Below are 17,390 nucleotides of genomic sequence, written 5' to 3'. Positions count from 1 at the left end.
CATTCTGTATTCTGCCAAAGTCTTGGCTGACTTAGCTCCTCTTCATCTTCTCATTGAATCAGCTTATAACCCATTCTAAAATTCTTTCACCAAAGGTAGAGATTGGTCAGTGTTTTTCACTCTTCTGTGTCCAGGACAGTGTCCAGCTCAGAGTAGGTGAGGGTGCCAAATGCCCTTTGCAGAGGCCATGAGTACGTCAAAGACAAGATCTTGCAGAACTTCTGTTTCCCCACCTTTTCTCTCTTTCTTCCAAATATACAAGGTTGTCTTCGATAGAATATTTCACTGCCTCTCCCCACCCATTCATATGTTGAAACCTGAATCTGATTAGGATGGTACCAGGATGTGGACCTTGGGGAAAGGATGAGCACATGGAGGTGGAAGCCCCTGTGAATGGGGCTAGAACTTTTATCTGAGACCCCTGTGAGCTTCAACACATGAGGACTCAACAGAACACATGTGTTCACAAAGCAGGAAGTAGACTGATCAGATCTGGCTTCCCAAACCCAGACTGTGATCAAATATAATTGCTCCTTTAGCCACCAAGCCTATGGATTTTTTAATCACAGTAACCTGGATGAATTAGGACCCCGGTACCAGGTGCCAAGTGCCAATTAAATACACTGCTTTATTGGCCTGAGAGATAGTACAGCAGGTAGGTCATTTGCCTTGCAAGTGGCCAACTCAGGTTGAACCCTGGCATCCAGGAGTGATTCCTAGTGCAGAGCCAGGAGTGAGCCCTGAGTACCACAGATTGCCTCACCGCCCCCCCCCCCCCACCACCTCAAATCCATATCTATACAAATCTACTTCCCACTGCACTTTGAATGAAACATTGGCCCCTAAACACCAACAGCGTTGCCCAGTGAGCTTATATGACAGCCACTGTCCTTATCACTTACTTCTGTCCCATCACCCATATCCCCCAAAGCCCAACTGTGCTCGCAATCTTGCCCAGATACTGCATCCAGGGTGGCTATCCCATGTTTGGAACATTCTAGACATGATGGCTTGTCATTCACACCCCAGCTCAGATGCTGTCATTTGGGCCTTAGGATTGATCATTTACCCAACCCTTGCCACCTGCTCTGCATTTAGAGTATTTCCTTTATACTATCATTGAGCAGCATCCGAAATGTTGATGGGCGTATATTTATGGCTCAGACCATCCTCCACCGTCTCCTCCCAGCTCCGCTAGTCTGGGTTGGGGACAGTCCCAATGTCCTGAACTCACTGGATGGGTTCAGGAAATAGCTGTTTGATGAAAGATCATAAAGAGTGGTACAATATCCATTTAATACAGAATGACATGGACTACTCGATATTAAAAATATCTTCACCTGTTCACCAGTGAAATTCTGAATGAAGGTCATATCTGTGGAGTTAATGATGGAAACCTGAAATCATAAAAATTATATAGATTGCATCACTGGACACAGAATTGGGAAGCATTTCTTTTACCTAGAATATCAATCATTCTTAAGTTCTTGTCAGAAGTTTTCAATGGTTAGCTATATGTAAGACAAAACCAAAAGCCTATGATAATAACTTTTAACTAAAGGCCGATTGTGGGGCCAAGGAGTGTGGTTCAAGGCACAGAGCACAGGCCTTGGTCATCATGATCTCCAGCACCATATGTGTCCCCCACTGCCTGTGGCTCTGGTGGTCCCCAAGCACCTCTGGGCCCCCAGAATTGCAGGACGTGGCCCGACAACATGAAAGAAAAAGCCAACTGAACATTTTGTTCATGGTTAAATCCGTGATCCTTCTCGGGAACACGCATGTTTATTAATCATAAGTGTAGAATTTGAATTCAATAATGCCGAGAACAATGAGTCCCATGGTCAGTTCATTCATCTCATCAGTATGGTTTTTTTTTTGTCTCAGTTCATTTCTGTATTTAGGCCACTTGGAGAAATTCATAGTCCTGGTGCTTAGGAAAACTAAAACATTTTAAAAAGGCTCTCTGGAGCAAAAAGAGCCCTATTCTTTCCACTCACAACCCGAGTCAATACCTGGTATATAGTTAATAAACTCTAAAAATGATGTTAAATGTTTTTCTTTTCATAAAGTCAGCTTTCCTCTTCCTTTTTTTCTTTGTGGTAGGAATGAGTGATAACATTTGGGTTTGAGCCTGCCAGAAAGTTTTCTTTCTGGAATTGCCTCCTAGGACCTTGAGCTTACTAGATCTAATCGTCAAACAGCAGATCAGACCAAGCAGGATCTTGTAAAGCTCGTCACAGTGGATCTGTTCCTCTTCGCCAGGACCAGGAGAGCACGTGAGAAAGGAGAGGCAGGGCCTGGACGCAGACGCCAGGAACACACAGGGAGTTGGAGGGGAGTCTGAGGTGTGGTTGGCACATGCCACACAAAGGCAGGACCCCAGGAGCTGGGAAGGCCAGGACGCACTTCCCCTCAACACTGTGGACAAGTGACACCTCCAACACCATTTCCTCTCCCCTCCCCCCCACCACACACACTTTATTTAGACACTATGATTTAAAAAGTTGTTCATGACTATTTGTTCTAGGCATTCAATATTCCACCCCCAGTCCCTCCACCGCTGTCACCTTCCTCCACTATTGTCTCCAATTTTCTCAACTACCCCTCAAGCTTAACCCTGTAGCAGGCCCACAATAATTTATTTTATGTTGCTTGTTACCAATAAATCGCTAATAGAATGGTCAAAAATATTTTCTTAGAAGAAAATGAGTGAAAATCGTTGCATCTCACCATGCAGATATTAATTCCTTGTCTGAGGGATTTCTAAAATGTTGTTACAAGGTAGTCCTTCTGTGTAACTTTTGTCAGTGGAGATTGGTTGGCCTCTATCCCCTCCACTCTGGTGTGTTCCTACTGAATCATCAGTGTCGCAGAGTTTGGAGGTATTGCATGGCTACAAATGTGGCCACATGCTCCAGGAAGTCCAGAAATTTTAACTGGGCAGTCCAGCTGGAGTAAAAATTGTAACTGGGCAGTGGCTTTCAACACCTGGAATTCAGAGTCTGCTCCCTAGAACTGTGGGTCCATATACTGGTGTGGTTCAAGGTCCCTCTGCTTATGGTCGTTTGTCTGGCAGCACTAGGACTCAGGGACATGACAATCGACTCTATCAAACGGGACATCTTGTTTCTGAAATGGGGATCACCAATGACCCTCTCCAGTGATTCTTGGACTGTGCACAAGGCTGGTGGTGGTGGGGGGAACACCCAGATGGACTCTGGGTTTGGTTTAAAGCCCACCTGTTGCTGGATGAAACTTTTCTTAATAATTTTGAATCTTAATAATTTTGAATAATATTTTCATTTTTAATTGGGTCCCACAGTTTATGTAGCTGATCTTGCTTCTAGGGCAGAAAATATAAATAAATGAATAAAGCTAGCCTGACTTGGTTTTCTTCTCTTTCAGTAACAGATCCATATGAACAGGCATTTATTTTTTGTTTCTGTTTTGTTTGTTTGGAGCACATCTAGCATTGCCCAGGGATTACTCCTGGCTCTGTGCTTGGCAGTCCTTCTGGTGGTGTTCAGGGGACCATGTGGTGTCAGGGATGGATTCGGGTCTCCCTCGTGCAGTGCCTGCACTCCACCCTTTGGGTTCCCTCTCCAGCCTTTAAAATATCTACAAGCTATATGAAACATGACTCTTGGCATGGATAAGTAAATACCCTAGAATGCATTTCAGGTACTCACGTATCCAAAGTTCTGGGCTCCTCTTGGAACTCCAGCAACCAATTCTAGGGATTAAGAACAGTCATTTAGGAATGTAATCAAAGTAGAGTGAAAGTAAAGTGAAATCTATCAGCTACACAGGTGGGGTGGAGGGCTGGGAGGGTGGGCATGGAGGGCGGAGGTATACTGTGATTCTTGGTGGTGGAATATGTGCACTGGTGAAGGGATGGGTATTCAAGCATCATATAACTGAGACTTAAATCTGAAAGCTTTGTAAATTTCCACATGGTGATTCAATAAAAAAATTAAAATAAAAAAATAGATTAAAAAAATAGTCATTTAGAAGGGGAGTGCCACCCAGACTTTAAAGCTACACAACCAATCAAAGCTACTACTTTGGCATTTTAAACAAATAAGTAAGGTGTGGGGTACTGGAAGTTTGAAGTCACTGTTCTTTATTTGCTTTTGCTTCAGACGTGGACAATAGAAAACAGAACACAAGCGAGCCCTGGTGATGCGCCCGTGTCCCCAGTCTCTGTGTGCTTCTATTTCTAGACCTAGAGCCTGACTTGTCAGATCTGAGCAAGGCAGACCCTGGAGATTAAGCCCAGCTCTGATTTCTCCGGCTTTTACTGGGGTGACAGCCCTTATACTAGCATAGGCAGTAACAGTTTGGGTTATCTATGGAAGAGTGTCATGTCATAAAATAAAGAGAGTCTACAACCCCGGAGTTGTTGGTAGCAGAATTAGGAAGTAACCTGGCAGCCTGGGAATGGGGAAAAGTAAGAGAATGTTTGCATGAAGGTGGGAATGGTCAGCAGGAAGGAATATGTTGGAGGCCAGAGAGATAGTGCAGTGGGTAGAGCATTTGCCTAGTAAGCAGGCAACCCGGGCTCAGTCCCTGGCATCCCATATAGTCCCAGGAGCAGAGGATAGGCCCAGCAGCAGCAGGGAAGCTGAAGAATGCTACAGAGTTGGGAAAAAACTCTGCTCTCTGGACAGAAGGCCAGAAACACTGTCAGCATGGCTAGAACACAGCTCAGTTTTCAATCATCTTTATTTAGTAGGAGTTAAATGATCCTGGCAGTTAAAAACAAACTGTAGTCAAATATAACGGAGTTGACTGATATCAGGATCAGACCTGTCAACTGGGAGACAGGAAGAGGTCATTATGCCACTTGAATTAGGTGGCAGCCGCCACTTCTTGTACCCCACAAACACTGAGAATCCTTTACAACAACTCATATCAGTTAGAAAGTCAGGAGCCTGCAATCTCCTCTGGCCACAGCAGTAAGGAGTTATTCAGTGTAATGTTGATTAAAGATGTTCACCATAATTGCCTAAGCTCTTGAGACAGTTAAATTGCCTAGAGTCTAAGGCAAATTAGCAGAACTGTCACTCAGCTATAAAATACTCCACTGGGAGAGAAGAAAGGAAACTTTTTTTAGATCCATTCTAATAACTCATAGTAAAACCTTCTGAGGTCTCTTAATACCAATAAAACATGCTGGAAAAATGTAGATCTTGAGCCTTGAAATACAGGAATTGGACATCAGCCACACCAGGAAACAGCCTGGAGGAACCTGCAGTTTACTAAACATCTTCTATCTACTGGACAATGCACAGTGCTTTATAATAGCTCCTCATTGAGATACTCACAGGATCTCCCTATGAGTATCTCTACTATAACATGATAGAACAGTTGGCTCAATGTCCATGCTTGGTGAACAGTAGAACTTAAGAACTATAGATTTTTACTGCCTTGACTAGATTCTATAAAGCTTAATTGACAGTTTGCTTTTTCTATTGATTCACCATGAATTACAAAGTTACAAAGACATTGAGTTTCAGGATTATATTGTACCAATGCCAATCCCTTCACCAGTGGCCACTACCCTCCACCAATGTAATCAGGTTCTCTCTGTCCCTGGTAATCCACTGCACATGCTTTGTATGTGAGATGCCCAGGTATAATTCGTAGCACCGCATGGCCCTGGGCACTGCCAAGAGTGCCCACTGAGTAAATACATATCTGATAGTTACCCCCAAAGTATAGCAGGATGTGGTCCCAAACCCCCAAACGATAGATATTCTTCAAGACTTCCAAACCTGTGCTCAAGAGTTTAATGATTCATTATTCTAAGAAACATTATCATGCACATTCTGGGATTTCATTTATAGATTTTTGTAGTAGCAAAAGAAACCACAGCGTTCAAATAACTTAACAGATCATTTTACCATTTCCCTCTAAACCCAAAGCTCAACTGTCTCACCTTGCTGAGAATCCCCAGTGAATTCCCCAGCTGCAACTGAGTATCCTGTTTTAACGAAAAGAAACCAATCAAACTCAGAGGTTTCACCAATATGCTATCCCCAGAACAATGAAAGAACTGCTAATGTACTATTTGTGCAAAAAAACTTAACACATATTGAAAACATTTAGATTTCTAGCCAGGAAAAAAATTAATACAAACATTTTTTAATTCAATTCTAGAATTGTATAGATCTGTTTCTTCTGAGTGTGATAATACAGTCAGATTTGAGAACACATTCCAGAGCAGGAATGCCGCAGAGTCCACGTTAAAGTGGATCCTAGCGGTCATGATGCCTTGGAAGAGCAACCAGTTCATTTGTGATCACGAAACTGTCCCAGCGGTCTTGGGCACAGCATTTGCACTTTCTGGTCAGCCAACAGGCCTACTTCCTAATACATTTCATGGTGATTTCCACAAATCTTACTTTGCTCTATTTTAAGCTGAGGTAACTGCAGTTAAAAAGGAATGTCTTCAAGTAAGTCAAATGCCAACAGGGTGCCAAAGCAGGAAAACTGTACAGACAAATGCCTTTGAGCCTCTTACTCATCATAAAATCTGAGAACTTTCTAGGCATTGGAAAGTCTCCTACCGTTGCTCTCAAAATCAGAAAGGGTTATTATCTTGTTTCCCTATAAGGAACAGGGAAGCCACACTAGTATATAGAATCCATCACTGGCAAAATAGTTTACGAGCTAAATACTGTTATGGAGCCTGCAATATATTTCTCAAGTAAGGCATATGGCAGGGCTGAATGAAAAGAGAAGGAAAGGTTGAGTCCACTCTAAGCTAATAAGAAAATCTGCATAAAGTTTTCCAAATAACACCGGACCAATCAGGTATCAGAGTAGCATCTACACGTGACCCCTTCGTCTTTTAAGAAACCACAGAGGCAGTGCAATGGCTCTTACCGAGGTAGCTATCATCGTAGGAAGCTGGGGCCACTTCTGTCTGTTTTTCTCGAGCCAGTTTCCTTAGGATATCCTTGAATGAGTAATTTGCAATTATATCTGCAATATTGGCAGTGATCACTTGACCTGCATTTAAACAAATCAATGCATTGATTGGATGAAGACATACACCCTCCCTCAGCTGACACAGGACATCTGAACATGGAAGATTCCTTGGATCATGTTCAGTGAATATCCAACGGCTTGCAACTCAATAACAAATTTTCTGCTTGTGACTAGGACTGCAAGGTAGAGTGTCCATGCAGGTGAAATTTAGGTGATGAAGCATTTATTCTAGAACATTGTAGAATGTTCTGGTCAGAGTCTTTGAAATCATTTTGCTAAAATCTAGAGTCTTAATGGTGGAAAAACTGAGGTTCTTGGAGGAAGATATGTTCTAAAGTCAACTATGGTCCAGGTCTCTTTGGCACTGTAATAATACGCTTTGTAGTCTAGTAACACCAGATATATTGGATCTAACTCACTGGCTCAATAAGCTGTGAAGCATGTCAGGTGAGTTAAAGGAAAGAATGCCATAATTTTTGAACTACCAATGCTAAACTGTATATATAGAACATAAAAGCATAATAATGGGAAGCAGCAAGGTCTGGGGAATACAGAATTAAAAAAAAAAGAATGAAGAAAAGGGAAGGAGAAGAAAGTAAAAAAGCAATTTCTGGGCACCAACATTGATATAAGAACTTGGATTAATTTCTCGCAAGTCGAATTAATATCAGAAGTCTTGAAATCTGGTTAGTTGTATTTGAGTGGACAGAATGGTCAGTGAACTTTCATGACAAAGAGTTCTCTGCATCCCCCACTTATTATGGATAACTAAGGGTTTGGAAAGATGATTTTGTGTGCTTTGGGAGAAAACTTGAGGCATGCCTTAGGAAGGTACACATTTAATAATAAAGCTAAATTATTCCTTGGGAATTCACACATAATATCTTCAATATTTCTGATTAAGATACCAAAAGAAAAAGCTGTCAAATCAAGTAATAAATAGAATCTTCATAAATATATCTAGGGGCTGCTCCTGAACGTACTGCTGTGATATTTAGGATAATAGCATTTACTCCTGAATTATGAACTAGGTCTATAGAATCTGCCAGTTTTCGTGGTTTAGAGCCTAATGTCCTCTTTCCCTCGACTTTGCCATTTCTTTGAGTTGCTCCTGTGACCTGAGTTATGTGTGAGTGTGTGTGGTGGGGGCGGGGGGAGGACCGGGGATAAGGGTGTTGAAAACTAGGGACATTTGGGGACCTGAGGGAGGGAAAAAGGGATGGGATCAGAAGTGACCTAAAGACACTGGTACAGGTTCAGGAGTACTTTGGTAGCAGTTGTATGCAGTAACTTTGAACATTAATATCATAAACTTAATTATTTGCAATGATATTTTCTAATTATAATTAAAAAATAAAAACTTTTCCATTTTTTATTAATCAGGTCTTCTCACCCCGACTTTCCTCCTTTTCTCTTTCAGTCACTGTCACTGCAGCCACAAACATTTCCTAGGGTCCCCCCTGTCTGTCAGCAGATTCTGACTCAGGCTTCACATCTCAGTTGAGGGGAACTTGCTCCCAAATGAGTTTGCCTTCGGGCTGCCTCTGGCCTTTGTGACACTCTCTCAGAACCAGATGATTAATTTTTCCGTTAGTGCATTCCTGGCGTCGAGCACCAATGCTTGGGTTAGCCTCCATCCATAGCTGCTGCGTCAATGAATTAAGTGGCAGCAGTATTTAAAAAAAATCATTCTGATAATGCACATAGTGATATGATGCCTCATTCATTTGAAGATATAAAGATCCCATCACACAAAAATATTCAGTGTTGAGAAGGGACCAGTATTATAATAACAGTTGGAAATGATCGCCAACTCAACTGTGACAATAATAGTTGGAAATGATCGCCACTTTGGACAGGAACTGAGTGTCCAAAGTAGGTAACGGGATATACATGATAACCTTTCAGTATCTGAATTGTAAACCATAAAGCCCAAAAGGAGGGAGAGAGTCACACACACACACAGAGAGAGAGAGAGAGAGAGAGAGAGAGAGAGAGAGAGAGAGAGAGAGAGAAGGAAAGTACCTCCCATAGAGGTAGGTGGATGGGATGGGGGCAGGGAAATTGGGACCATTGCTGGTGGGAAATGTACACTGGGGAAGGGAAGGGAGTAAGAACATTAATGACTGAAACCCAATCATGAACAACTTTGTAACTGTGTATTTCACTGTGATTCTATTAAAAAATTAATTAATTAAAAATTTTAAAAAGTCAGTATTGGTGTGGCCTCTCCTCATCTTCAGATGAGGACCAACAAAAGAGCCTGCTTTTCTGCTCACAGAACATACCTTGCCAATAAAAACTTCCAGGTCCTCCCACGATGAGATCTCCATTCTACAAAACAGAAAGAGAGGCAGCTGGGTAGAAAAACCTGGTAATAAATTACCGTACTCTAGTCATCTATTCAAAATAAAATGAGACATAAAAATGAAATAGAGCATTTTCAGGAAGACGCAGGTCCTTTTGAATCGACACCGGTTCATTTTCTTCCCATTACTTAGTGTGTTATATGAAATCATTTTAAAGGTGAAGTCTCTCCCCCGGGGAAGATAGAAGTTCAGTGTTTTGGCGCTGCCTTGGGTAAGCAAATATTGACACATTTAATACCATGCAGCTTAGCAGACAAACGAAATAATAAAAGAATTCAACTCTTATTTTTCTCAAGGCCACGCGATGTTGTTTCTCCCATATATCTGCAAACCTGTCACCTTCCCAGGGGAACAAATATAAATCTTGGCCAGCAAATACAACTGCTCTGTACCGGCAGCTTTGCTCCCATCCTCTGCAAGTTTCATTTTCATAGAGTGGGAAAAAAGCCCATGGTAGAGATTAAAATTTCAGACGCAGAGGAGCTTTCTCTATAATGTTTTTAAAACCATGGACTCTTACACTCCACCCTCCTACACGCACCTTCCATACAGTCTCCTTGGACATCTCTGTGTTTATTTTGCAAAACATGAAATGGAATTCATACTAATATTAAATCTAATCAGTTGGTTGCAGCTCAGAGAAAAAAGCTTCTAATAGGTTGTTGTGATCTTTTCAACTGCCTCAAGGGGCGGGAAGAAAGACTGACCTTTTCATCATAGACATTTTGTACTGTTTATCATCTAAAATTTTTTTTGGGTTTGTTTTTGAGTCATTCCCAGTGATGTTCAGGAATCTGCACTCAGGAATCACTCCTGGTGGTGCTCGGGGGACCATATAAAATGCCAGAGATTGAACCCAGGTTCGCCGAATGCAAGGCAAATGCCCTGTCCATTGTATTCTTTTTCCACCCCCCTGTGCTGTTTAATTGGTCCTTATTGCAGAGATTGCTTTGGTCCAAACAAATAATACACACACAAAACAAAAATTATGAACTTGCCCGGGCTAGGAAACTACTCAAGTTCCTGGTGTTGGTGGTGTTTATTGAGAGGGTAGAGGCAGAAGTGGAAATGAAAGGCAGAGGGATTTTAAAATATCATATAAAATAGAATAAAAGAACTCACCTTGTAGAACTCCAGGCTAAACCCTGCTTGGCAGTAGCCCTGGCCTTCGGGATCAGCGTTGCCTAGAAAAATAAAAATAGATCAATGTTATAGTGTCATCATTTCCAAGATCTATTCCAATGACCCTTTCAGGAGAGCCTCTTGCTTATTCATAGTGTTCTAAAAAAATTTTATTTTCCAGGGGGAAGTCTTGGGATTCACCAGGCTGTGCTCAGGGCTTACTTCTGGCTCTGAGCTCAGGGTCACTCGTGGTGGTGCTTGGGGGACTGTATGTGGTGATGGGCTCAAACTCTCATCGACTGCGTGCCAGGCAAGCGCCTTACCTGCTGTAGTGTAACTCTGGCCTCTAGGAGATCAACTTTAAATGCGTCCATCAGCATTAGGTCATACACTAATAAATTAGGTTATTTCCAGTCCCAGTTATTCTTCTGATCATGGTGTCAGTAGGACTGTTGTGATTCACTAGAACATTTCCAGGCAGGTTTATAAAATCGAGCCAGCCAGCATGTGAATTCTCAGGATATATCTATAAAAAGGTCCCAGGGCATACATTTGGATCATTATTTTCTATTTAGCCTTTGTACTTGAAAAGTTCCCTCTCGGAGAGCCCGGCAAGCTCCCGAGAGTATCCAGCCTGCACGGCAGAGCCTGGCAAGCTACCCATGCTGTATTCGATATGCCAAAAACAGTAACACGAAGTCTCACAATGGAGACGTTACTGGTGCCTGCAAATAGATGAACAAGGGGATGACCGTGCTATGACAGTGCTACTTGAAAAGCATCCACAGTTTCTAAAGTGTTTAAAACTGACCCCCAGACATGGCTCAGAATGGGGGCCTCATGGGGAACTGTGAGGTTAGATGTGACCACACGCTTATTCTCTCTTTCTTAAGGACCCCCAAGTGAAAAACAAAGCAAGAGGCAAGAGGAAGTGACTGTCACCACAGGAAAAGGACACGCATCGGTTTCAGAAGCTTTGTGAAATGGATCCAGTCCTCCCCACTCGCCCTGGAATCTTGACTCCCCTTTTCTGGCTGGGTCTTAGCCTGACTCCAGCAGTCACCGCCTGTTTTCTGTCACTTCTTTGGGTGTGAAAGATTTTTTTTTTTTTGCTTTTTGGGTCACACCCAGTGATGCACAGGGGTTACTCCTGGCTCTGCACTCAGGAATTACTCCTGACGATGCTCAGGGGACCATATGGGATGCTGGGAATCGAACCCGGGTCGGCAGCATGCAAGGCAAATGCCCTACCCGCTGTGCTATCGCTCCAGCCCCTGGGTGTGAAAGATTCTTGTTCTAGTTCCTATGCTGGACTATTTGGAGGAGCACTTAGAAATGCATTTGTTAATGCACAAATCTTTCTTTCAACTCCCTTAAAAAAAATCACCTCTGATGTTTTATTTCCAATACAGTAAGTTTTTCAAGAGACGAGAGGTGGGGGAGAGAGAGGACATGAGCATTTCCTTGAAATAATTTTGCTTCAAAACAAGTGAAAAAAAGTTTAGAGCAAATACTGATTCTGCATAAAATGTAATGAGAAAACAGCCATCCTCAAATGTTTAAGCACTGGTTCTACTCGGAAGTGAGAGTCTTTTCTTTGCAAAGTGGTTTCTCTCTTAGGATTGTAGTTTTCTGAGGGCTGGAGGAATCTCTCTTCCCAGAGCATAGATAAGTGTTACCATGATGTCCCAGAAGCAACTCGGAAATCCGGGGTATCAGGCTGATGGCTCACTCCTATGGGCTGATTTCCAGAGTGGAACGGAAGAGTGTGTAGAAGCCCCCCGCCCCCACCCCACCCTGAATTATGAATAACCGACCCAGCCCTGGACATGTCATTAATATGAATGAGGCATTAGCATCCACGTTGCTCCGAGTATCAATGGACAGGGTTTGTAGTGTGGAATTAACACGAGCGGCTTCCTTCAATTCTCTTTTGAAAGTAATATTGCTGATGTGCGTATGCGGGGCTACTGGCCATATGCTCCTGAACAGGCTGGCTTTGTGTTAATGGACTGTGAACCCCTCAGAGAAGACAGGAAGCCTGCTGCTGGGAGGGGGTTGAGGAGGAAGAAGAATTCACAGCCAGAGAGAGGCCAGAGGATAGGAAGACTGATTGTGTCCTGCGTTGCAGAAATTCTGAGCCATGTACTTAACTATGCTGCAACTCACCATGAAGTTCGTCTTACTTTTGTGCAGCTTTTCTTTGATTTAAGGCGGGGGGGGGGGGCGGGATATAGGAGAGAGATCGGCACCATCATTTGCCTGTGGACCACACCGTGGAATGTGCTGGAACTCACAGATTCAGATCAGTGGCTCCAGTTCCCACTGCGATTTTTCAACACCTCGAGTCCAGATGGGCTGCTTTGTTGTCGGAGCCCTCCCCCCCGCACCCCGTCACAGCAGCAGGGCAGAATGGCAGTGCAGGGCTCAGCCCGAGGATCCCGGGAGGAAGGCATCTCCAGCAAGGCTGCACGCCTTGTTTTAGCTCTGTAATCTGTGGTGATGGGGCAGACTCCAACAAGCCGTGAGAAATCAGTGAGATCAATGAAATCATCTGACAGCTTCTTTCCCGATCCTCCCTATTACATCTGAGTCAATACTGACACGCAGCTCTGCCATTCATTGCCCAGGTCGGCTCGGGATTTAGTTGACCTCTCTCCCGGACTTGTATCTTCAGCGTGTCCACCTGGCTGGCTCTTCCAGGCCCAGCAGCACACTGCCTTGAGCGGACTCTATGCCGAATTTCCTTTGGTCGGTGTTGCCCAGGCCTGGGAAGATCCCCTTCTCCCTGCAGCGCCCACCTGCTGAGAGACAGCCACCAGGCCCTGCTCCCCACCCAGGGCTCCCATCCCTGCTCCCGACCCTGGCGATAGTTTCTCTTTGGCTCCCTGAAATGATATTTTGAGCTTGTTTGTTCCCACGCAGGCAGTGTGCCTTCCCTCTGGAATGTGACTTCCTTGAACTCACCAAGTATTTGCTTTACTTGGTGCTCTGCTTCCGAATGTGTGTTATAGACACTTCTCCAGAGACCCACAGCTGCCCACAGACACTGAGGAAAAGCTCAGCATCGCTCAGCATTAAGGAAATGCAAACAGGGGCTGGAGCGACAGCACAGCGGGGAGGGCGTTTGCCTTGCACGCGGCCGACCCGGGTTCGATTCCCAGCATCCCATATGGTCCCCTGAGCACCGCCAGGGGTAATTCCTGAGTGCATGAGCCAGGAGTAACCCCTGTGCATTGCCGGGTGTGACCCAAAAAGCAAAAAAAAAAAAAAAAAGAAAAGAAAATGCAAACAACCCCCACGGGTGTTATCACTTCACACTTGTGAGAATGGCTTGTGTCAAAAAACAAAGAAGTGAATGTAACAAACAAAAAACAGGACACATACATGTGCACATGTGCGTGTACATGTGTGTACACACACATACATTGGACACAAGTGTCGGTGGGATTGTATATTGTGAAGCCCATATGGAAGGAACTTTAAAAGATAAAAGTGAAAATGCCAGGGCCTGGAAAGATAGTATAACAGGTAGGGTGCTTGCCTTGCAGGCAGCTAACCTGGGTTCAAAACCCAGCACCCCCTGTCATCCCATGAGCCCTGCCAGGAGTGATCCCTGAGCACAAAAAAAGGAAATTCCTGATGATCCAGCAATGCTAGGCATCTAGACAAGCAACCTGAACCCACTAATTCATAACAGCATTATTCTTAGTAGCCCCAGCCTGGGCTCACTGACATGGCCAGCCCCAGATGACTGGACTGTGGTCTGTGTACTCTAGGGAATATATACGCTGCCATTAAAAGCAACAACATCATGCCTTGGGGGATAAAATGAGTGGAACTGGAGGTGATTATGCTGAGAAGTGAAAGTCAGTTACCAGATGGTTTCACTCGTAAGTGGGATGATCTGGCAACTAAAGCAAAGAAACTGGCAGGAAGCAACAGGACTTATTCCTAGACTAAACTTGGTGAAAACTGTGGTGGTAGACAGAGTTAAAGGGCAAGCTGGGGGGGGGGGAGGATGGGGACAGGGTCTTTGGAGGGGTGGGATGGCACTGGACAGTTGATGGGTGTGCTGGGTACTCATTTAAAGGGTCGAGGTGAGCCCTGAAGTTCTGTTAACATTGTACTGTAACATTGCACACCACTGATCGTCAAATAAAAAAAGAATCTACTGCCCAAGCAGACTTAAATGTCATTTGGAAAAAATGTGTTTCTTTACACATTTTTCTAATTAGAAAAGCTAATAAACATGTAAACAAAAATATAGGATCCTGGGTAGAATGAAAACATCATTGAGGTTCATTACCTCGAGAGAACCCCATTTTTATATCATTTAAAATAAAATCCCAGTTTCACTGACTGTTCATTCATCTGACGTGGGTAGTGGTGGGCTTATGTCAGTGTTTTTAAACAGTACAGCAGCCTCCTTCCTGTCAGAATCCTCACCAAGCCCCACCAGAGAGAGCTGCCCCCATCTGGCCCTGTATAAAGGATCTCTAAGCTCATCAATGCTTCTGTATTAACCCTGGGTATCACTGATCCACTCATCATTTTATTTCTAACATTACCTAAACTGATCTGTACACTTAGAAAAAAAATTCACCCCAAATGGGAAACATTTTTAGTTTTAGTTTGAATTCAGTTGTATTAAAAAAAAAATCAACACTCCCAAGTCAGTCCTTAGAATCTTCTTTCTTTTTTTTTTTTTTTTTTCTTTTTGGGTCACACCTGGCAATGCACAGGGATCATTCCTGGCTCATGCACTCAGGAATTACCCCTGGCGGTGCTCAGGGGACCATATGGGACGCTGGGATTCGAACCCGGGTCGGCCGCGTGCAAGGCAAACGCCCTACCCGCTGTGCTATCACTCCAGCCCCAGAATCTTCTTTCTAATACCACTTCTCCCCGTGTGATTTTGCAAATGATCAAGAATAGAATGAGAAACTGTAGTTTTCTGACATTGCAGTACGACACTGAGGAAGTTGGAAGGGTGGGCTGGAAGACAGTCCAGTGGGGAGGGTGTTTGCCTAGCACATGGGCAACCTGAGTTTGATCCCTGGTATCTCACAGGGACCCAAGTGCTGCCAGGAGCAATTCCTGAGTGCATAGCTAGGAGTAACCCCTGTGCACTGTCAGGTGTGGTCTCCAAAACAAAACAAAGAATTGTAAGGATCCTCGGCCAACCAGTCATATTTTTCCAAAACCATAGACTATTCCTTCCGTGAAGGTGCAGTGAACCAACTGCTGTGGCCCAAAGGTGACACTCTCAGGCTTGATCTCAAACACAGGTGCTGAAGATTCCAGCATAGCCAGGTGAGGCTCGGGCCCCAGGGCTCCGGAGTGTCTTGGGGAAATGGAGATTAACACCCACTGGATAACCACCAGCCAAAGAAAGGAAGAGTTGCTGAGAACTCAGGCTGGACAGAACGTCCTTGCCGACCACAGTCCCAAGGTCACACGGGCAAACACACTGTCCTGGCAATGGACTAGCCGGTGGGCAGTCAGCGTTCTTGGCACCACAGACTGGACTCTGGATGCCAGCAGAAAGTTGAAGGCCCATGAAAGGATCCCATTCACTTCATTGAAGATACCGAAATTTTATCAGCCGCGGAAAAGAACTACCAGAATTCGGTGTCTTGGTTGCTATGACTCAGCAAGGCATCCCGGAAAAGCCCATTTTGACTGTCATCCCTTCTCCCCAATGGCACCACGATTTTCCAGGGCTGGGGGCCGTGCAGAGTCCACGGCCTCCAACAGCCCAGGGTCAGTTTCGGGTCGGAATCACTTACTGGTGCGACACGGAGAGTACTCAGCATAGGCGCTGAAATTCTGAATCGCCACGTAGCAGGTGCCGACTGGATCCTTCTCGGCCGTGGGCTTGAGAGTTCTCCAGTGATACAGAGGGGCGCAGGCCTGAGAAGTGCCAAAGGAAATACACATTTCTCTTTTTTAAAAAATTTTCTCTCTATGTTTTATTTTATTAGAAGAAAAATATGAAGGCACTGTTGATTTACAAAGTTATTCATGATTGAGTTTCGAACATGCGGTGTTCCAACACCAATCCCTTCACCTGCGTCAATCTCTACCAACGCTTTGTTCCTCTCCCACCACCCAGCCTGTGACAGGCATTTCTCACTGTTGTCTCAGGTCTTTCCCCCACCTACCTGGCTCCCCTATGGGCCACATCCTACTGAAGAACAGTTCTCAGATTCTGTTGCCTTGGGCGTTAGTTATTCCTCTGCTATGTTTTCATATATGCGAGCGATCATTCTGTGTCTGGCTTCTCCCTCCAACTCGCTTCATCAACAGCATTGTTCACGTTGCAGTTACTTGACCTTATCTTTTCTTATGGCTGAGTGTATTGCCTTATGTACCTTAGTTTCTTTATTCACTCATCTGGTCTTGGACACTTAGGTTATTTCAAGATGTTGGCTACTGTGAGAGTGTTGCATGAACACAGTTTGTAATCTGTTGTGTGGACTTGCCCGTTTCCCACTGTGGGTGCCGTTCTACACTTTCTAACAGTGACTTGCATTTGATCGTGTTCCTGTTCATGACAGAATCCTGGGGTCTACTTGCTCACTCAGTGGTTTTTGTTCAATGAAATTGAAGGGGAGAGAAAGCATGTTTGCTGAAAAAGCTAAACTGTGCTCATTTTAGCGACTTTATAAGATGGATCAAAGAGATTGTAAAAGAGCACATGGATGCTGGAACATTGTATGGTGAAACCCAATCACGAACAGCTTTGGAATGCTCTATCTCGTGGTGACTTAATATTAAAAAATTAAAATAAAAGTGAAAAAAAGCACATATGAATGACCAGAAGCATTTCCGGGGCACTAAATGTTGCCTGCAAGATAACTCACAATAGTGCAACGTCCCACCGGAGACGGGGAA

The 17,390-nt window shown here is 44.1% G+C and overlaps 1 protein-coding gene across 1 annotated transcript in view; it reads right to left on the bottom strand.

Moving 5' to 3' along the window:
• ITGA8 (integrin subunit alpha 8) overlaps nt 1–17,390 on the bottom strand; it is a 138,363-nt gene that overhangs the window by 100,385 nt on the left and 20,588 nt on the right. The window contains exons 4-10 of the mRNA XM_012932026.2: nt 16,283–16,406; nt 10,491–10,552; nt 9,288–9,333; nt 6,895–7,020; nt 5,945–5,989; nt 3,693–3,736; nt 1,341–1,397 (exon numbers count right to left, since the gene is read on the bottom strand). Coding sequence (XP_012787480.2) covers nt 1,341–1,397; nt 3,693–3,736; nt 5,945–5,989; nt 6,895–7,020; nt 9,288–9,333; nt 10,491–10,552; nt 16,283–16,406 — 504 coding nt within the window. The remainder of the gene's footprint in view (nt 1–1,340; nt 1,398–3,692; nt 3,737–5,944; nt 5,990–6,894; nt 7,021–9,287; nt 9,334–10,490; nt 10,553–16,282; nt 16,407–17,390) is intronic.

This window comes from Sorex araneus, chromosome 9 (genome assembly GCF_027595985.1).
Source record: "Sorex araneus isolate mSorAra2 chromosome 9, mSorAra2.pri, whole genome shotgun sequence".
NCBI lineage: Eukaryota > Metazoa > Chordata > Mammalia > Eulipotyphla > Soricidae > Sorex > Sorex araneus.
The sequence above is the reverse complement of the archived record's forward strand: the minus strand, read 5'-3'. Positions and strand labels throughout refer to the sequence as shown.